Source organism: Balaenoptera physalus (genome assembly GCF_965194825.1).
Source record: "Balaenoptera physalus genome assembly, chromosome: 6".
NCBI lineage: Eukaryota > Metazoa > Chordata > Mammalia > Artiodactyla > Balaenopteridae > Balaenoptera > Balaenoptera physalus.
The window spans coordinates 129,373,336-129,394,919 of record NC_138885.1 but is presented as its reverse complement, the minus strand read 5'-3'; the positions used below and the strand labels follow the sequence as shown (position 1 = coordinate 129,394,919).

General features: G+C 40.9%; 1 protein-coding gene across 22 annotated transcripts in view; it reads left to right on the top strand.

Annotated features, from left to right (window-relative positions):
* Positions 1–14,650, top strand: part of TRIP12 (thyroid hormone receptor interactor 12) — a 146,478-nt gene extending 131,828 nt beyond the window's left edge. For all 22 annotated transcript variants that reach the window (XM_082466395.1, XM_082466394.1, XM_082466379.1 and 19 more), the window contains 8 exons: positions 4,181–4,295; positions 4,588–4,742; positions 5,772–5,936; positions 8,784–8,948; positions 10,529–10,642; positions 12,720–12,814; positions 13,270–13,373; positions 14,112–14,650. In XM_082466395.1, the coding sequence (XP_082322521.1) occupies positions 4,181–4,295; positions 4,588–4,742; positions 5,772–5,936; positions 8,784–8,948; positions 10,529–10,642; positions 12,720–12,814; positions 13,270–13,373; positions 14,112–14,308 (1,110 nt within the window). In that variant the 3' untranslated portion in view covers positions 14,309–14,650. The remainder of the gene's footprint in view (positions 1–4,180; positions 4,296–4,587; positions 4,743–5,771; positions 5,937–8,783; positions 8,949–10,528; positions 10,643–12,719; positions 12,815–13,269; positions 13,374–14,111) is intronic.
* The last annotated feature ends 6,934 nt before the right edge of the window (positions 14,651–21,584 follow it).

Here is a 21,584-nt window from a genome sequence, read left to right as displayed (position 1 = left end):
GGAGCGCAGAGTCTTAATGCACTGGACCACCAGGGATGTATCTTAATTTTTTTTTTTTTTTTTAAGACAAAACTTAAGCTTTTGGGCATCTGAAACTTATGGACATAACATTTCCAAATACTCCATTTACTGATTATTTATTTATAAAAGCCAACAACTCTGCCTCCCAGTTTTCTTATCTGTGAAGTGTGGGTTGTAGTACAGCCTCAGAGTTGTGACTGAGTTCATGGGGTGAAGAGTTAGAACTGTGCCTGGCTCGTGGTGAGCACTGTGTATGTGTAGCGGTTTAATCTACAAAGCTGTCTGTACTTAACCAAGTAATTTTAATCATGACTTTGATTTTTCACTCGTTTTCTTAAGCATTTTCTCCTCCTCATTAAGACTTCTGAATCGTTAACAGTATTTAATCATCAAATTTAAAATTGTAAGTAGTTACGTACTAAGTATACAGAGTGCTGGATCCAGGTTACGGCAGAGTTCCTGCATTCCCAGGATCACAGCATAGTTGGGGAGACACAGGACCAAGTACGAATGGGTGTGGAAAGTGAGTGGCATCCCTACCAAGTGAATGAGCCTTTCACAGGAGGAGCCTGTCTCAGGAAGGGGGGGCGGTTAAGGGATCAAAGGGTGTGGCTTGAACAGAGGATCCGGCTTGGTGGTGAATGGCAGGAGGGAGTAGCTCTGGAGGGGATGGGAGGCGGGTGGAATGGAGGCTGGGATAAGAAATTGGGATCTTTTGAATCTACCCCGATCATGCCTGTTGCTCAGAGGATACAGCTCTTATATGTTTACATGTCCAGATTTCTTACTCATGAAACTGTAAGACCTTTGCTGTAGCCAGCTTTTTCTGCTTGGTTATTTAAACACGCTTTTTCTACTTTGTTTTACTCCAACATATTTTTCTCTCGTCAGGAATGAATGTCTTTACTCTCTCATCCTTCATGCCCCTGTTCAGATTGCGTCTTACGTGAAACCTAAACTTAAGTTCAGAGTAACATCACGCTGACATTGTTCCACAGGTCAGGATTGAAATGCTGATACAGAAATCAAAATTTCTATGATTTTCATTGATGGGTCTTTCCTGATGACTCTGGAAAAAATTCTGTGAGCCGACTTCATTGAGGAAGAAGGGTTGGAGTGCTGGCTTTATATATGCTTAGGGCCTCGGGTTGTAAACCAGATTCAACCGTACAAGTCAGCTGGTGGCTGTTAGGAAGCCTTTCTAACTAGCTCTAGAAGAATCCTGACCAAAATGTCAGAACAGAATGGGCTCCATTCTTGAATAGAGATGATTGGTAAGCCAGGGAGAAACTAAGCCAGTCTCTGGGCTCAGCAAACCACTTAAGCCCATTATCTGTCACATGGTATATGCCTCCAGGATGATGAAAGGTTAGGAGCATGGACTGGGGAGCCTGGTGCTGCCACTTACTAGCTGTGTGAAGTCGGGCTAGTTATGTAAACTCCCCAATAATAACCCAACAAAGGGCATAATGACTGTGCCTACCTCATTATGTTGTTTAAGTGATTAAATGCTAAAATGTGTAAAACACAACATTATCTGTCACATGGTATATGCTAGTATATAAGCATTAGCTTTTGAAAGAGAAAGACTTTGAAAGTTTCAAATAACACAAGTTGTCAAACTTTTGGTTTTTCTGTGTTTGTTTCTAGAGCTTTATATGCTTTTCCTTCCTTTTGGAAGACATTTTCCTCTACCCTTCTAGGTTCTTCTGGCTGGTCACAGGAAGTCTGAGTAACTCACCAAAATGGCCAAAGCCCTCATCTTAAATACTGTCTTCAGCCAAAGACAAAAGAGGATGTTGGGGGTAGTGGTTTGGGACTTCAAAGGGGGGAGGAAGGCAGTCCACATGGAGCAAATGTTTGGTAAACAAATATTTGCCAGGCCAGGCAGAGACAATGGGACACAGAGTGGACTCTGATCCCTCGGCCCTGTTTCCCTCCCACATCCCCAGCCCATATTCCTTGCAGATACCCCTGGTGATAGCTCTTTTATGGGAACTGGCCCTTCATCTAAATTCTTTTAGGCAGTTAGAGAGTAGGTCAAAGTTTCTTCCGGAGTCTTTTGGGCCTTGATTGTTTTCAGCTGTAAATAATCCGTATGCCAAAGAGACATTTTGGGCTGGCAAATTTTGTATCTCCTCATTCCTTTAACAACAAATGAAGCAAAACCACAGTACCTACCTTCTTTTTTAAGGGAGTGGCTGGGTAGGATGAAGATCCCTGGAAAGGTCAGGTCCATCTACAGGGTTGCTGGCCAGCCCAGAGCAGGGGTGAGCTGGTCCTTCCACCCTCACAGAGACTTCCTGGGATGCAAGTGTATACAGTTTTGCCCATGTCACTTAATACTTTAAGTTAAGTCTGTTTTACTGTTAGCAATAACAGTATCTGGATGAAGAAAATAGGCTGATCTAATCTATGATTTCTGTTTAGCCTGGGATAATTATGCTAAAAGGAGCTAGGATTAACTGGCTTTAAAGCACCATCTGGTGGATACCAGGTGTTACTGCAGTTTTTTTCTTTTCTTCTTTCCCTACCTTCCTCCTAGGCTCACGAGTGAGTGGAGAACAAAATATACAAAGTCCTTACTGTCATGGAGCTTTTAGTTTGGGGAGGCCGATACACACACACACACACACACACACACACACACTCTTATTCGCTCATGTACATGTATATGTAGGATGTGTGCTGAAGAACTAAAGCAAAATAAGAAGATAGAGCATGTTGGGGAGAGGATAGGGTGGAATGAGGTGACATTTCAGCAGTAGTCATTACTATCTAGGGGAAAAACTATCTCTTAACAAAAGAAAAGTGAAGCAAAAGCCCTGAGGCAGAACTCCCTGCCTGTTGAAGGATGACAGTGGCTAGAAATAGGAGTCAAGGGATCACGTGAATAGGACACCCAGGCTGAGGTAAGAATTTGAGCTTTTGCATGAACGAGATGGGGAGCCTTTGGAGGGTGTGGAGGAATGCTGTGAACTTAGGTTGTATGAGGGTCACTCTAACGCTGTGAGAGCAGGACATGAGGTGTGGAGAGCGCCAGTGCGGAGACCACTTAGGAGCCTCTAGCACTGGGCCAGATGAGAGATGCTGTGGTGACCAGTTTGGAACATATTTTGAAGGTGGGACTTACAGTGTTTAATGATGGGTTGTTACGTGGGGCGCCAGAAAGGGAAGCATCACAGGTGGCTCCAAGGCTTTGGCTGCAGCAGAAGGTGAATGCTGATGCCAGTTACAGCCGTGGAGTACTGACAGAGACCTGGAGCTGGGTCTAGAAAGCTTTGCCAGACCCAAGCAGGTCACTGTTTGGAAAGTTACAGTTAACCGTTTAGTGGACTACATCAAATCCTTTAAGCTAGTGGGGAAAGTAACTGTGTTAATGGTGAAATAATACCCATTATTTACAAGTAATCAGTAAGTGAAATATAACCTTCCTGACAGGACTGTGGTTAGATTAAGCTTATAAACTATGAAATTAACTTACCTTTAGTTGCATATCTAATTTATGGTGTGAGCTGATAGGACCTTGGTAGAACATGAAGGAATAACTGGGGGGTGCTGGCGTGGGTTCAGACGTTCCTTTTTTTGCGTTTTATTCAACAAACCTCTATTAAATGGCTGGTGTTTGCCCAGGCACTACAATGGATACAAGGTGAATTAAAGTTACCCCTAAGTGAGGTATGCAAGCATGTAATGAAATCATGGTAGTCTAATGTGGTGAGTACTTAAGTAGCCAAAATGTAAGTTCTGAAAAAGAAGCAAAGTCACTGCTTGGGCAGATAAGGAGTGGACATTTGAGCTGGTTCCAGGGGAACAGTTCACCAAAGAGAGAATGGGAAAGAAATCCATTCCAGACATATGCCATCTGTTCCCTGAGGGCATGGTATGTAGCTGCAAGGGTACTCTTATTAGTATATGAGTTTGAACCATGCAATTAAAATGTTGGGGCCACAGGAAGCAGGAAATAATAAAGGGTTGCTAGTTCTCATTCCAGGTGACCTGGACTGAGGGAAGACAATCAGGACAGTTTGGGAAATAATCTCTAATACATTCTGGTAAACAGTTGCTATTGGTATCCATTGCCAAAAGGTTGGCAGGTTAAAAAAAAGGACAGCACAGATTCTAAAATTTAACTTGTCCTACTTCTGTTCCTCTGTAGGTTGGCACAGGTCTGGGGCCTACACTGGAGTTTTACGCACTTGTATCTCAGGAACTACAGAGAGCTGACTTGGGTCTCTGGAGAGGGGAAGAAGTAACTCTTAGCAATCCAAAAGGTAATACTATCTGTGACTAAGTCAATTTGTCATTCAGTTCAGGTAAAGGGTCCTTACAATTCATTATATATATTTAACTTATAGTAGAGGGCCTGGCTTTCTGACCTAATTTCTTTTCACCTTTGTTTTCTCATTTATCAAATAAGGGAGGCCCTTCCAGCTCTAGAGGACTTCATTCTGTGATCTGCTAACTGATTTTGAGAATACTGAATTTCTTAAATGTTCTTAATTACCGGTTCTGTCTTGTTTTGGGAAATAGCATCTAACGTTTGGTGATTTCCTCATTTTATAGGAAGCCAAGAAGGGACCAAGTATATTCAAAACCTCCAAGGCCTGTTTGCGCTTCCCTTTGGTAGGACAGCTAAGCCAGCTCATATCGCAAAAGTTAAGATGAAGTTTCGCTTCTTAGGAAAATTAATGGCCAAGGCTATCATGGATTTCAGATTGGTAAGTATAGAATTACCTTTTTTTCTACAATTTTTTTGTACCTGTGTTCTGTGACGGTACCTTAATCCCCTGCATTTAATGCTATATTTTAAAGCACTGCTTCACAAACCTTAATGTGCATATGAATTGCTTGGAGAATTTATTTAAAAAGCCAATTTTGATTCAGCAGTTCATGGGTCAGGCCCAGGTTTCCACATTTTCTTACCAGCATTCAGGTGATACCCAAGTGCCAGTCTGTGGACCATTCCTTTAGTAGCAAGGGTTCAGAGAATCAGGCAACATTAAGGGTGGTTTTAATTATATATATATATTTAAGTGTTTGAATTAGATTTTTAATTCAGTAGGAAAAGCATGAGCATGTGGCTAAACTGCAGTAAATTTCCATTAACGTTCAGGAGTGAAAATAACCCAAGAAATTAGTATTCACAGAGAGGTTTGAACATTTCTGGTCTTTTCTTCATTTTTTTCTTCTCATATTTTCTGAGACACTTTGTCAAGATGTGTAAGACGTTTTCATCTGATGTCAGATTCACAAGCTTACAATTTAACTGTTGTTGAAAGAATGTGCTGTTAATCAGTTATTTTTGAAGTTCCATTTTTTCATTTTAGTTATAACTAATTGGTCTTTTACATTCTTCCTTCCGAATATGCAATAATACAGACTGAAGTGGAATTAAGTTCACTTGGTCCAAAATTGAGTAAGACTCCTCTAAACATCTCTTGGTGTTGAGGTCCTTATGGAGAATGTATGTCCATCATTGAAAACTTCTTTTTTAGGGCCAGTGTTTCAATAGGAATCTTCAGTATTCTTTTTTTTTTTTTTTTTTTTTTTTTTAAAAATATCGGCCCCAAATTGAGTTTAAATGGGGACAGTTTCATGTACTGAGAGAAACAGTTCTTTAAAAATGTTTTTTTCCCCTGGGGATTACTTGACCTTTTAAAATGACCTCTTGAAGTGTCACTTAAAGAATTAAGGCAGTGCTAGAAGCTTGGTGTGACTGTTGGCGATATTTGCACCTTCTCTTTCAGGTGGACCTTCCCCTGGGCTTACCTTTTTATAAATGGATGCTACGGCAGGAAACTTCGCTGACGTCACACGATTTGTTTGACATTGACCCAGTTGTAGCCAGATCAGTGTATCACCTAGAAGACATTGTCAGACAGAAGAAAAGACTTGAACAAGATAAATCCCAGGTAGGCCTAGAAAAGGAGACAGTCAAGTGGATCAGTTTCTTCTTGTAGAAAGATGAGTTCTTTGTTAAGTGATTTGTATTTGGTCCGGTTATTATTTTATATTGGAAGAGTTTAAATTTTTATTATAATAACAAGCATATGATTTTACAGTTGGTAAGATGACCTTTAATAACAGCAGGTGTTGAACAGACAGCTTGACCAGCAAATAAAATACACCCCTAACTAAAACCATAGGGCTCTTGTTTATTACACTTTAGATGGACATTATGTATATGGGCAGATACTCTATCATACTGAGTTCTTTTAGTAAGCATTTGAATCAATAAGGCTATTCACAGGACAGATTGATTTTCCAGAAAGATGGCTTAATTTAGGAACAGTTCATCTGTTTCTAGAGAGATCTCAGGAAGATATTTTTAAAGGTCATGGTAGGTATCACTGTTTCTTGGTAACATCTGTTAAGGTTTCTCTGTTAGATCTCATGGGTAATCTTGATCTTTAAATTATTAATGTATATTCTTTATACATTAACAAAATTAAATCATTTGAGAATAACAGTGGTTCTGTGTCTGACATTGGAAGAAGACAAAGTTGTATTTTTTAAAAAGTGGCATAGAGTCAGACATCTTGTATGGGGGCAGGTAACATGGACCAGTGTTAAATCAACTCCCATTTTATAAATTATGTAAAATAAGAATAGAGATTTAAGATTCTATAGCTAGAAAAAGTGTCACATCTCTTAATAAGATAGAGAGGAGCTTATAGTAGATGGGGTTTTTAGAATACTTTTTGTCGGGGAAGAAGGTGATTTGTAAGAAAATTTTATCTCCCATATTAATTGGTAATTATTAATGGTAATTTTTGGGTAAATGTTTATTAAGAGAAATTGGTGTTTAAAGAAGCCAGGTCCCTCTTTTCCATATAAAATCTGTTGTCTTGGGATTTTTATCAAGGTTTATGCTTACCAACTTGAAGGTTTAAATTTTAAACTACTATCATCTTATTTAAGATCATCTCTTAGGAAAATAACGCGAACACCACCACAAACAGCCCCGCCCGCTCCAGATACAGTACAGCTCACGGTGCTCTTCCACAAGCCTTACATGTATTCCTTCATTTAATCTGCTGTGAGATTTAGATATTCCTGTTACCCCTACTTTACACATGAGAAACCCAAGGCAGATGGTAGAGTAACCTGCCCTAGGTCACGTACCTAGAACACCGGAGAGCTGGAACTGAAACCCAGGCTGTCTGCTCTGGAGCCCACACTCTGGCAGCTTTTGCAAGCTCTCTTACTTACCCTTGTCTCCAGTGCAGTATACTGCCACAGTTCTCTTCCTCAAATCTTTTGAGATTTGTTCTTCTAATCTTTATTATTCCTGATGTTACCAATTTAAAAATATAAAATCCATAGCACAGAAACCACCCTCCAGAAACTTGCAACTGGAACATGAGGACTGGTGGTATTCTCAGGCACCTCCCCTCGTTACTTACACAGCATTCAGACGGAACAGGTTGTCCTGGCTGAGTTTCCACTGGGCAGTTTAAATTCTTGAAAGGCACATGGAAAATGGGCTAAAACTTAGCTTTCAATTTAACGTGTAAGGTCTAGAGAAACAAACAGCTAATTCCTTTTAAACATCTCGAGGACATATTGTATATTCTAGATTCCTATCAATGATAGCATTTTGGAGAGCTTTCTAGTTAAAGAACGTTAAAATGGAGAGTTTAAGTCCTTTTGCTGAAGAATATTTCAAATGTAAAATGAAAAGTCTTTCTTTGTGTGTCATCCAATGATGTACCCGAAACTGAGAGAGACCTAAACATGTATTTTTGCAGAGGAGTAAAAATTCTCAACAATGTATTTTACCTTAACCTTAACCCTCCTCTGTGTTTTGAATTATCTGTAATCCTACGCAGCTTTCACTTTCCTCTTTAAAAAATGACTGTTAACCAGAACTTCGTAGCCTTTTTTTTATTTAAATGATTTTCTGCACTTTGACTGTTTAGCCTTTAGGAATTTCATACTCGGAGGCATCTTTAATATGGAAAGTCATTTATCTTCTTTCTCCTATACTGGGTACCGTCATTTTCAGATAGAATTTGCAGTTTTGTATGTTGGTCTTTGATTCAGAAATTATATTTTATATAAGCCTTTCATGATCTTAAACATTTTAAAAAGTGAATAATACAAACTTTTTAACATTTGTCTTCAGAGTAGGAGTTGACTTTTCTTAGGGATTTGCTAGAACCTTTTTTCATCACACTGTTGCTGTATGAATACAAATTTGTTAATGCTGGGCCCACAGTAATCGAATGAAGAATCTCTGGGTATTCTTTAGACTTGAGCTTGCAGAGAAAAAAAGTTAATTATTTATACTAGATAGTGCATTATTTGTATTTACAATTTCCTAACTGCACTGTATTACTCAGTATTTGCTATATACATGTATTGGATTCATTAAGATTAGCCCAGAATTTATGAAAAGTTTGTCTGGCTCTATAGTGCCTACCTACCCTCTTAAATTGACCACTGTGCAAATTATTATGGCCTATCTGTGAAGTCTGATTGAATATGGTCACATTGAGTAGCGGACATCTTATTGTGGAGGAGCACTCAGGCAATCTTGTTTTCTCATAGAAAAATAATTGGATTTTGAAGTGTTTAAGGTTATTTCCTTTGTGATCTCAATGACTTATTTTTGTGTAGATTATGACAAAAAAAGAAAAAAAAATAAGCTAAGAGCTAAGGGAACACATAAAATTTATTAGCATATCTTTTATTTCATAAACACAAACATAACTGACTGAATTACTGGGCTTGACCCCCCGCCCCCTTTTTTTTAGACCAAAGAGAGTCTACAGTATGCATTAGAAACCCTGACTATGAATGGCTGCTCAGTTGAAGATCTAGGATTGGATTTCACTCTGCCAGGGTTTCCCAACATCGAACTGAAGAAAGGAGGAAAGGATATACCGGTCACCATCCACAATTTGGAGGAGTATCTAAGAGTATGTACTCGCAGCGCCCCCTGGGGTGATGGCCAGCTGTGGCCATGCGGGGCTGGGCCCGGGGGGACTGCTTTGAGGGGGAGGGAAGGGAGGGTCCAGTGAAGCACAGGTGCGTGTCCGGTAGCTGCTGCACAGCCTGGTGTGTGAGACCTTTGACGCCCGGGATCACTGCACGAAGTCCACTTCTCCTGACCTTTGCTTCTGTTTGCTCTTGAGAGAACATGTCAGATATCTCGCGCCTTCTATAACCTTGAACTCTCTCTCTTCAAGCTTGAATACTATCTAATAACATCTCATTTCCTTAGTTTGAAGAAATCAGTGAAAAGCAGCCATCCCTTGTGTTGTCACTAAACTGCACTTCTACCTTTCTGTCAAGCCACCTAACTTGACCTAATAGCCTTTAACGCTGTCCACGCGTGCGCGCGCACACATTTATGGGTTTGGTGAGGCCTTTCATGATCCTTGACCATATTTGTTAAGTTAAGGACAACAATTTTGTACTGAATACAAATTATGTTTTAGATTACAACCTATGTAAGTCTTTATTATCACTACTTTTGGAAAAGTTTCTTTTGGTTTATTCCTGACATTGAATGGAAAGAGCATTGGGTTCCAGACAAAATACCACCTATACCTCCTAGACCTGACTTTTCCACTAACTTACTGTGTATTTTAGATAGAACCTCTGAAAAATTTCAGCTCCAGTTTCTTCATCAGTTTGAGAGAAGAAGATAGCAGAGGACCTCTATTATTTAGTATGCCTAACAGTTCTGTGATTCCTAAGTAATTCCTTTAACAGTCAGTAGGGCTGTGTTCTCATACTACCTACTTTGAGAAAACTAATCTTTCAGCTTACTAGTAAATGATGAGTTAACTCCAAACTAGGTTCTCTGACAATATTTGTAATAATGCTTGTGTTTTTCTGTCAACAAAACGCTATTGTTTTCATTTTTATCTGAGTAGGTCCTCTATTTCTGAACCCGAAGGGTTAGCCAAAGTCATTGATGACTAGGAGATGTTGGACCAATAACAGATGCTTTCTGTGACCCTTCAGTTTCATGTGACTGCACTCCAGAGTTTACCTTTTTCTAAGTGGAGGCACATACTGCAGAAGGATTGGGCTCTAAGAACTTAACAGGATTTAGAACTTAAAAATTGCACATTAAAAATTAAAAACACTTAACAGTTGGTAATTGTGACTCTTGAAACATTATCTTTAATTCTCAATAACCTTTTATCCTCTTCGGAAGTTTCATCTGCTTCTCATCTGGTAAGGTAAAGTATAACTCATAGGGATTTTATGTACTGATAAATGAATTTAAAAACACACTAAATATATTAATTTATAACACACATGGCATTTTTTACATTTTCTTATTGGCCAGACCCTGAATTAGAAGTTGACCTGACTTGTCTTTTACTTACGTAATTTACTGGGAGATATTTGAAAGACTTCTTTTTTTTTTTTTTTTTTTTTTGTAAGTGATCAGGAAGGATGTTTCACTGTAGTTTGCCAAATATTAAATAGGAAAGAAATTTGAAATCTTATCGCAGGTTTTAAAAGAGTTTTCTTTTTGCAGCTGGTTATATTCTGGGCACTAAATGAAGGCGTTTCCAGGCAGTTTGATTCATTCAGAGATGGATTTGAATCAGTCTTCCCACTCAGTCACCTTCAGTACTTCTATCCGGAAGAAGTGAGTAGCTTGTGTGTAAAAGAAATGGTCACCTCTAGTTCTGTACCTATAATTATCTTAGTGGGGTCTCTCTGTGCTATTTAGTCAAAGACCCCATTGTTGCAAACTAAAAGGTAGGTGGTTGGGTGTGGTGGTGGGGTGGATGTTTGGGAAAGGTAAGATCATTTCCTGAGTGAGGAAGAATATTAAATATAATGTATTAAGTATAATGTATAACATATATAAATAAGTATTAAATACAGTATAAATAATAGAGCGTGGGATCCATGTGTGATTGAGTAAGCATAGCATTCTGTTTTTCTTTTTGTTTCGGTTTTTTTTTTTTTTGGCTGTGTTGGGTCTTCATTGCTGCACACGGGTTTTCTCTAGCTGCAGCGAGCGGGGGCTACTCTTCATTGTGGGGTGTGGGCTTCTCATTGCAGTGGCTTCTCTTGTTGCGGAGCGCGGGCTTCAGTAGTTGTGGCACGCAGGCTCAGTAGTTGTGGCTCACAGGCTCTAGAGCGCAGGCTCAGTAGTGGTGGTGCACGGGCTTAGTTGCTCCGCGGCATGTGGGATCTTCCCAGACCAGGGCTCGAACCCATGTCCCCTGCATTGGCAGGTGGATTCTTAACCACTGCGCCACCAGGGAAGTCCCAAGCATAGCATTCTTGTCAGCTGACCCTCGATGCTGCTTGGTGGAGAGTGGGACTTGGGTTTCTGTACACCTGTGGCTGGCGGGGAGAGCCATGGGTCCATAGTAATGAAAGTGACACTGGGGAGGTTACTTGTTGTTTTTAAACTAAACTTTCTGGATTCGCTGAGATGTTGATTGTTTCATGAGCGAGGTTAGTCCTTGAAGTTTTAAGGAGATGTTGCAAATTATCTAGTTGCCAAATCCAGAGAACACTTGTGAGAATGGAGTTAATGAGTGTTTGTGCATAATTTTTTTCCAGCCATCTTTACTTAAAGTGCAACAAGAATCTCAGAAAACTACTCACTGATAGTGAGATGTCACAGAAAGGGTCTGGAAGGTGTTTGGTTTCCCCAGGTTGGAAACCTTTTTGTTTCTTTTTTGAGTACTACTAGCTTTAGACTACACCTTTATTACCGGCTGAATCTGGAAATCTTTAAATGACTTAGCGTTTTCATCTCAATTATTATTTTTATGTCCACTTTGATTTGCTACTTATTAAAACATGTGGTGTACCTGGCACTTTTAGGCACTAAGTGTCACCTGGAATTGAAAACAGCAAGTGTTCCTTTTGGAATTGGATCCTGGTCCCCACTGCTTAGCTGTGTGACCTTACCCAGGTTGTCCTATCTGAGCTGACTGGCTCATTCATAAGATTGAGATAACCTCTCTCTTACTGAACAAGATACATAAAGTACCTGACAGTGAGTGACACATAGTAGATACCAAATTTCACGTGCTCCAAATGGATTTTCTCAGAGTGTACGAGTCATCCTGCAAATGGGCAGTCTACCAGGTGAGAGATGGTTTAACTGGAAACTCATGTTAGATTTTCCAAGGACACACAGGCATTTTTTGCTTTCTAATATCTGTTCTGTAATGACTAGCTTGGTCCCAGATGACCACATGGCACAGAAGTGCCTTTCTTCGCAAAGTGGGAAAACCTACCCATTTGCTGTGTCTCAGTTCAGCTCTCCTCTCCCACTTCTCTCTCCAGCTCACTGTTCTCTCTCTTGGCTTCCATTATGGTGTGCCCTTGTGTTTCTAAAAGCCAGGATTTATAAAATCTCCCTGGTTAGAAGTAGGTTATCGAGTTACAGCCTCTAAGAAACGAGAAGAATTAGAACTTCAATTAAGGGTTGGTCTCAGGTATGTTTTGTCTTAAATTAAAGGCTCCCTAGAACCTAGTTCATGCAAATGGGCAGGGCACCTGTTCATGTCAGCTGAAGAAGAGCTTGAATCTGTAAATATATTAGAAGAGCGCATTGTATAAAGAGTACCAAGCTGAAGTTTTGGGGCTTCTGTAGACCTTTATATCGGCACGCCACAGAACAGAACATGTGTGCATTTTCAGTCAGTTACACAGCTGTGTCCTTAGTAATCTGTTGCCCGTGTTTAAACACACAGCTGGATCAGCTCCTGTGTGGCAGTAAAGCAGACACTTGGGATGCAAAGACACTGATGGAATGCTGCAGGCCAGATCACGGTTACACTCATGACAGGTGAGTCCTGGGTTCTGCCAGTTTTCGGAAACACACACATGTATATACATTTTAAAATTTGTTTACTTATTAAAGGAGGCTTTCTAATATTTTGGCTTCATTTCTCTCAAGACTGCAACTTTAGGACTGAAAGGGTTTTTTGGGTTTTTTGCCCCAAGTATTTCTGTGAAAATGGGCAGGAGGAGGAAAGGTGGGGAATCCCACTGTGACCCCATTACCCATTTTTACGTATAATAAAGTGGAAATATCTGTACAATCCCAGACAGGTCTTATTTATTACAACAGTAATCATTCCACTTGAATTCCAACTTTAACAACAGAAACATATTTGAGTGCATTACAATGTGAATTCATATGTAGTCATATTTACATTTGATAGTCTCTAGCTAATTGTGAGAGTCAAAACTGTATTTTAATACGATGAAGTAACTTTGGTATATTTATTTCTGTTGTAGTCGGGCTGTGAAGTTCTTGTTTGAGATTCTCAGTAGTTTTGATAATGAGCAGCAGAGGTTATTTCTCCAGTTTGTGACAGGTAGCCCAAGATTGCCTGTTGGAGGTGGGTACAGCTGTTGATTTATTGTAGCTCTGAGTGAGTGTATGTGTGTGTGTGCAGGGGGGTGGGGGGGAGAGAACGCACGCAAAACTTCAGTGCCAACAGCAGGATATTCTTTATTTGACCTTGAGTGCCTCTTAGTTATTTCAATATCATAATGTTTCTAAGTTTTCAATTTGTTCTGCAGTGTGTTAAGGGATGTCACTGGCAGGACAATTCATAGGGATTAACTTAAACACACTGAAGTAGGACTACTAATGTACATGTAATGCTGCTTCTCTACATAAAATTCAAATTCTCAGACATATGTACATTATAAACCCTTAGATGGCTTAGATGAAAAGGCATTCTAAAGTCTGTTTTTTTCAGAAATGAATCCTAATATGAGTTGAATTGGCGCTCTTTTAAAAGCATAAGGGAAGCATAAAGAACTGTTTGCCTCCGTGTTATACGGTGACTTTCGATGGTAAATAAAGCACGTACCAGGTTCTGTACCCTCGATATATCTTGAATGGGTAGAGTTCATTGCCCGGCAGGAAAGAGTACCTCTGTGTGTGGCAGTGCTGTGCAGCAGAGCAGTGTAGTGTGTTTCTGATGGGGGCAGATAAGGAAGGGTACGTATGCTTGTGCTTCCAGACCCATTCTCCTCATGCATTGAGAGACGGGTTTCCCTGAGCTAGCTGGCGGGCGTCTCGTAAACTTGCCAAGTTCCTCTGTCCTCCTTTCTTCCCTCTTCATCAGGCTTCCGGAGCTTGAATCCACCTTTGACAATTGTCCGGAAGACCTTCGAATCAACAGAGAACCCAGATGACTTCCTGCCCTCCGTAATGACCTGTGTGAACTATCTTAAGTTGCCGGACTATTCGAGCATCGAGATAATGCGAGAAAAGCTGTTGATGGCAGCGAGGGAAGGGCAGCAGTCATTCCATCTTTCCTGATCACAACGAGAAACGCAGTGTCTGCCTGTTACAGCAAAAGAGAAAAATCATGATTTCTTTTCTAAATGTATCACCTGAGTCAAGGAAACATGTTACGCCTTCTTGTTGTAGGAAAACGGCTTGCAGATTATAAAAGAGACACTTGGTTCCTATTCATTAATGGCCCCATGGACTTAAAGTGATCAGGCCCTAAAACGTTGTTGTGATGAGGTTTCTTTAGCAAGTTCTTGTTTAAATTATCATTTATTTGACGAGTGAAGTTTTTAACTTGCTTTGCTGTGTGAAATTTAAAAAAGGGATGTTTTTCCAGGCTGAAACAATAAATGTCGCTGTGCAGTTTAATTCTGGGCTGTGTGTATCCATCTAGCTAAGTCTGCAGTTTTGTTTCCTCCAAAGACAACTCTTGTACATAAGTACAGCAATTAAAGCTCCCGTGTATTTGACAAATACAGTTTAGTAGGTGAGCTCTGTGTGCTTCTCACTTCCCTTGAGTTTCCCCGCCCTGACCCGTGTACTGTCTGTGCCGCTCACACAGGTTTTTTTGTATACAAAACCCACAGTTGGTACATCTTCGTCAGCCATGGGCTTTCGTTGTTCCATGTTCTCTCTCAAATTAAGATATAATTTAAAATTCATGGAATTGAAAAACGTTGTCAATATAATTCAGCCCTTGTAACTAGGTAGCCTTTTCTTATAGCTTAGTTTTAATATAGTTGTAGGGTATCACTGGCCTTGTACCAGGGACGCACTAGGACTGTTTACATGGTGATTCCGGCAACCGCCGCCTCTGGAATGGAGGCAAGGAGAGCTCATTCGTTTCTTTTGTGTAGGTTAAAAAGTCTGCAGCTTGGGCTGGCCAGTATTTATTATTCTGTGGCCAGAGCATTTTGAATTGATGTATACGGTTTTAAGCAAAGTTAGCAGTTTTCATTCCCTGTTGGAGTAAAAAAAAAAGTTTTTCTCCCTTGTTTTCATTTTAAGTTTCTGTTCACTGTCTTCTTTGGTTATTCCGCTCTCCTCTTCCCCTCCTCCCCGTGCTCACGTGGGACAGACAGCTCAGCCTTTGTCTCCACACACATCAAAGCACCTGTAAGCAATGCTCTGTCCAGTTGTTTTATGTGCTGATTTCTCAAACCTGCAATAATTCATCAGGTTCATGTTTCTACCTGAAAATAAATAAAGTTTGCTTCACCTTTTTGTTTATAGTTCTGTGCCGTATGCACAACTTTTAGTTGTAGAGATGTATCTCAATGCAGGCAGATCATCACAGCTCATGGCTGATTTCGCTATTCAAAGAATTCAGAATAGCAACTGAAGAACGTAAAATGTAGAAAGAGAATGAGAGGAGACTCCTTCCTTCATTCCTAAGGTTCAAAATTAAGCCTGTTGCATAAATTTGAGAGAATTTCCATAATTCATCTTTCTGAAAAAGAGATGAGCTAATTGTTTTTTTATTGGACTTTGAGAAATCAATTTTCTTTTGTTTGTTTTAAAGTCTTATTTAATTGATGTCAAAACCCCTTTGTCCCCTATTTCACCACTTAAAAGAAACTCCGTGGCTTGTTTTATTTACATTACTTTGTCGTTTCCACTTAAATGGCCTTATACGAGCATCCCCTCGTCTCAGTGCACCTGGGCAGTGACCCCCTCCTTAGGTGGGACAGAGCTGTGAGAGGAACTCGGAGCGTGTCTCCCTGGTCCTTGCAGAGGCTCTGGAGAGTGAGCTGCTTCCCTTTGACATCGTAGGAGGGACTTGTGTGTCTGCAGTTCTAACATTGACACCGTAGGACCTGTGCAGTTTAATCAAGTGAAACTAGTGTTAAAGAATGAACCAATTTGTTTTAAATTGTTCTGATACCGTTTTACAGACTAAGCACAAAAAAGAGTTTTGCGTGAACATAACCTTTTTGTTCCTCATTTTTTAAAGGGTTCTGTTGTTAAAATTTAGACGTATGTATAAACAAAGTAATGCATCATATTCAGATATCTTCTGTATTTAACATTTTATCCATATCATGGCCCTGGCAGATTTGGCCTCATTGATTTCAGCGTCTAAGGAGTGAGTCCATTGGATGGTTTTGAATTGCACTGTGGAGCTTGATTGTTTCAGAGTCGGTAGTTATCTGTTTAAAAGTTTTCAGTCTTTAGCTTACTCCTTAATTTTGGAACGCTTGGTTAATTACGGGCAAGAAGACTTCCCATTTGGAAGCAGCCTCTCTTGGCAGAGGCCTTAATGTTACATCATAGGGAAAAATAGACTTCATTTGCTGTTCCTCCAGTTATGCCTTAAATTTATTTGCTGAGTAATCCTGTCAACAAACACTACTCTCTAAGTATGCTTTACACACGTAGACAGTTTGGATAGTGGCTAAGATTTTGTTGTCTTTCAGTTTTTGCTGAGGTGGAGTCAGTCGGATGTTAGTCACAGCTAACACCGACTGTGGCGTCGTCATTTAGAAAGTTACTGATTTGATCCGCTTTGTTTATGAAAACGTAGTTCTCACTATTTAAGAAGGAAGAGTTGGTTAAATGTATTCCCCTCCTCCCAGCCCCCCCAAAAAGTGAATGAATTGTAAATGCTAGGCAGTCTCATCAGGAACAGACACGGAGGGAATTCTAGATGCCTTAGCCAAACCCAGCAGAAGAAACCTTTCATGCAGCTTCTCATTGGATACAGATTTTTCTTTCTCTTCCTGTGCTTCAGCTCTGGTTCCCTGTGTTTGTACTGATCGAGAACTGTCTTTCACCTTGGCATTCTATAAAGAAGATAGTATTCTAAAGTCTGCTTTTCCTGCATTTGGCTATTCTTGCAAGTTTGGTACATAACATGAAAAGGAGAGGTTCAGCTGGCTGGCTGACGTCACTTCCTGCGCTCCTTCAGGGCGTCCTGTGCGTAAAGGCCATAAGGCCGAGGGACAGAAAGCCCCCAGCTTCTGCATCCAAGAAGTTAGATTCAACTCTTGATTTTCTGCAGTAAGGATTATCGCCAGCGACTTGTGAGTTTGTTTTTCCTTTAGTTCACCAGGTGTTCAGGCTGTGCTCCCGATTCCTGTCAGTAAATTCAGGAAATGGGAATGTTGCTGATACTGCACGAAAAAATGTGATGAAAAAGGAGACTTGCTGGGGAAAGACATAATTGTGCATTCAGAAACCAAATCCTTCTGGGGGAGGATTCTGGATGCTATTGTTCATTCTTCATTAGCAAAGATGATCGAGCCTTTAATTCATTTATCTTGGGCTTTGTTTTTTTTGACCCACATTATTTTCCCTATTGTAATGAGAACATTGTTTGAAAATGTCGTACTCTGTATTTCTTACTCTGAGAAATGCTTTTGTATGGGTCTTAGGTTTGACGCTGCAGTAGTTGGCATACCCAGTAAGGGATAACATAGTGACAAATCACTGAAAATGCTTCTTCCTTTGTTACCTCAAAAGAAAAAAAATTCCAGACAAAATATAGCATTTATATTTATAGAAAATGGAGGATTGGCTGTTTTCCAAGAACTTCAAGTTAATTCTTATGCAAGAAAAAGTTCTTAACTCTAAAGACTTGTTCTGCATAAGTAGACACTCTTTAATAATGGAAGAGGTGGTTTTATTTTTACAACAAGCCTACTCATATTACCAAACCTATAACCAATTGCTGATCTCCTGTGTAAAGCATTTTTTTCTCTTATCTGAAACAGTGATTTATATGAACTGTTGGAATAATGGAACCTCAAACTACAGATGTGTATGTAAAATTGCATAAATGCACTGACTTCCTTCTCCCTGAATATATTTTTAATAAACAGCATTATCCTACATGGTCAGTTTTATTAAATTATGCACAACCAGAGGGTTCTTCTGAGAAGTGGTATGCTTGTATGGGTGGCTTTTGGAAAGCTTCCTAGTGTGGTAAGTAACACAGTAATCTTAGCCTTTTTGGGAGGCAGATAGTGGAGAAAGTTACAGGAGCCAGATGTATTCAGAGAGATGACCCGAATACTTGCTTGTTGGTGGAGAGAGATGGGCACTTGCGTTGTAAGCTACTCTGCAGTGGTGAAGTGGGAGCCCTGGGGTGGGGAGATGCTTGCCACTGTGGACAGACAGTAGAGCCTCCTGGTTGGAACCCCTTGAAGTCACTGTTGTTGGCGTTCATGACTGGCTGCTCTGCCCTTGACCAAGGTCTGGACCATCAGCCTATTTCACTGAAACAGAAAAAGAAAAGTCAAATTGATTTAGGAAAGCAAGGGAGGTGAGGGTTTCATTTGCTCGTTTTGTTTTTTAAGAGTGGTGATTGAATTTAGGGGTTTTTTTGTTGTTATTTTTAAGAGAACAAGTGAATGAAATGTATACATAGTAAGTACACAGCACAGCACACGTATATACGCACGCATGTGTATTCTTCTGTATTGTCTTGGTGTAACTGCCTAAGGGTAAAACCACATTTTTCTCCTGATGAGTCTCGTGGTCCGTGAGACGACTGAGTCACAGGTGCAGGGTGCTGTGCAGTACAAGCCTGCCGCCAGCCCGGCCTGCAGGGACGTCTAAGCACGCAGAGTGTACCGCTAATTCCAGGGTGGGGCCGTGGAGCACCACAGTTAGGGTTGATGTGATTCTGCAAATTGACATTGGCATGTTGAGTTATACAGAAGTTTTAAATCTCAGTGGCAGTTGTTTCCACTAGAAAAGTGTCCCTTCAGACCCTCTTGAGACCAGTGCTCGGGGGATGGGGTGCATTTCACGACAGTTCTCACAACTTGCATGCTCGCTGAGGCCTGTGCCATTCCTTGTTCTCAGCCAGGTTAGTGACCTCAAGGTTATCTGGTCACTCTCCACGCACCCCCCCCCCCACCCCCGCCTCCTGACTCTGCGTGAGAAGCGCCGGAAGAGTGGCGGTGCCGGTGCCTGAAATGATGCCGTCCTGCCTTTGCGAAGAGCTGCAAGGGAGCAGGGCCCACAACCCACCAGAGTTTGCCTGGGGACTTCGGGCAACCTTGACCGACACCAGAGGTGTCCGTACCTCAGACACCCTGTTGTGGCTTCAAGGCCCAGGCACGCAGGAATATTGCCCTCTCCCTGGGAGTTCAGGCTTCAGGAAGAGATTTTAACGTCCTCTCTGTGACTAAGATAACATGGAAACATTCATTAGGGACACTATATTAAGAGTTTATTAAGAAAATTGTGCTAAGGAATATGAGGGCAGAAAACACAAGTCGAGATGGCTTAAGGGTCAGGTCCGTGTTTACACTGTTTAATGCTACGTGTGCAGTTGACATGAAAAAGTGGTTATTTGAAATGATCGTAGAAAATTAACAGTGATCCATGGAAAGCCCAATGCACTCCATTTGGCCTGTGCTTCTTAATAAGGGAATCTGGGCCTCTGTTGAGACCCATCCTGTCAGCCCACTCTATTCCCACAGTGCGTCCTGACGTCACTTAGTGGGACAGGACTTAACATCTCTTAGAACCGAGGCATCCCGGTAACTCGCCCAGAGCTGTGTGAAGAGCTTTGTGGAAGAGCAAGTGTTGGCGCAGGAAGAGGCCTGGATATTCAGGCCTGACCCGGCCCTGGCCCCTCTTCCTGGGTAGTGTCATGACCCCTAACCTCGCTGGCCCTTATCCTCTGCGTTTGTCAAACCAATTCAGTCATCTCTAAGGTCACGTTTTAATGGTAATACTCATACAGTCTTGGGTGTGAGTCTTTGCAATGTCTCCTGGTGTTTGTCCACGAAGGCATCGTAGCGTTTGGGTTGGCGCAGTTCTTCCCGTAGAGCTTTTGGCTTCTCTGGCTCCGAATGTCAGCAGCACTCACTCTCTAGTCATTGGGACGACTTGACACGCCCTCTAATGCGTTCCAGCATCCCAAATATCAGGGTGTTACCCCCCCCAGCTGAGAAACAGTGATTATGTGTTGCAGCTTTTGGAAAGCGATCCAAGTTTTATATTCAGCCAATAATTATGGTTAATAACAAATCAAAACGTTGCAGCACTTAGGAGCAGGTGCAACTTAGGGATAAGAAGAGAAACGGAAAAATTATTTAGTCAGAAAAAGCCACAATTCTGTCCTCCCCCTCCACACACACACACACACACACACACACACACACACACACACAACGTGCCTCTCCTTTCCATCAGGAGGAATTCATCCTTACTGCTCTGACATCCACCTTAGGTGAGAACTTCTACAGTGTTGGGAAAAGGATATCCTCTTGTACCAAATACAACTTTCAGAGAATTTTAAATTCAGAAAATGTCATGACAGTTGTCGCTTTTCCAATTTAAAAACAGTCTTAACTAAATTCATTGAGAAAAGTCCAGTAGTTCTAACCGACGTTAGAGGATGTTAAGTAAAGATTCAAGCCAGTGTTTTCAACCTTCTAGAATTACTTAAAAGAAGTTGGTCTCTCAGCATTGCATTATGCGCTAATGGAGTAGGCCAAATAAGCTTCCTTTCCTCCATGGACAGTTTAGCACTGTCATAGATTCCTTTGCTCCCATTGTTCTGACACATAACGTTCCAGAGTGATGGAAAGAATACAGAATCCATTTCCTCCCAAAGCACTAAGTGGTGTTTTGACAAACAGAAGTAAGAAGTTGAGATTTTTGTGGTCTTTCTCTCCAACGTACCATTTTCCTTGCCCCGTCTCACAACACCCCTGGGGGTGGGCGGAGGTGAGACAGGGAATCTAATCAATTACTGATCAACCTGACATCACCACAAAGTGGATGAATTAAAAGAAAAAAAAGTAGATTTTTTTAAAAAAATCGTTTTTCCTTTACATGGAGATTTTCATGAGGAGTGCATGGTCAGTGAAGCGTACTGCAAATGTTTTAATGTGATGGTTTCAGTCCTCCTGTCTTATCATCTGCAGGAGATGCCTAACTCTAGCCTTATCTCTGGTGCCTGGCAGGATGCCCGGCCTCGATGGCATTCAAACAGGCACAGAGGAATGAATGGGGAGTTCGTCACCTGTGTTGTTGCCTCTTTGCCAGTCAGATTGTTTGTGGAATCTGTGCTCTTTGACTTCAAGGAGTTTAAGATCCAGGTAGAAAGCAGAATGGAACCAAAACAACTATGTACACAGGTAAGTGCTAAATTATGTGGATTTGTATAAATTCAAAGAAGGAGAACTGGGACCATCAATGGTCAGAATTTCGCTGAGTCAGAAAAACTACCTCTCAACACCACCACCACCACCAGGAGCAGTGTAACAGCCAGGTCTATAACCAGAGATACACCTTATTCTTTGCTGAAATGTGCTGTTGACACAGTCCTATTGTGTTTTTC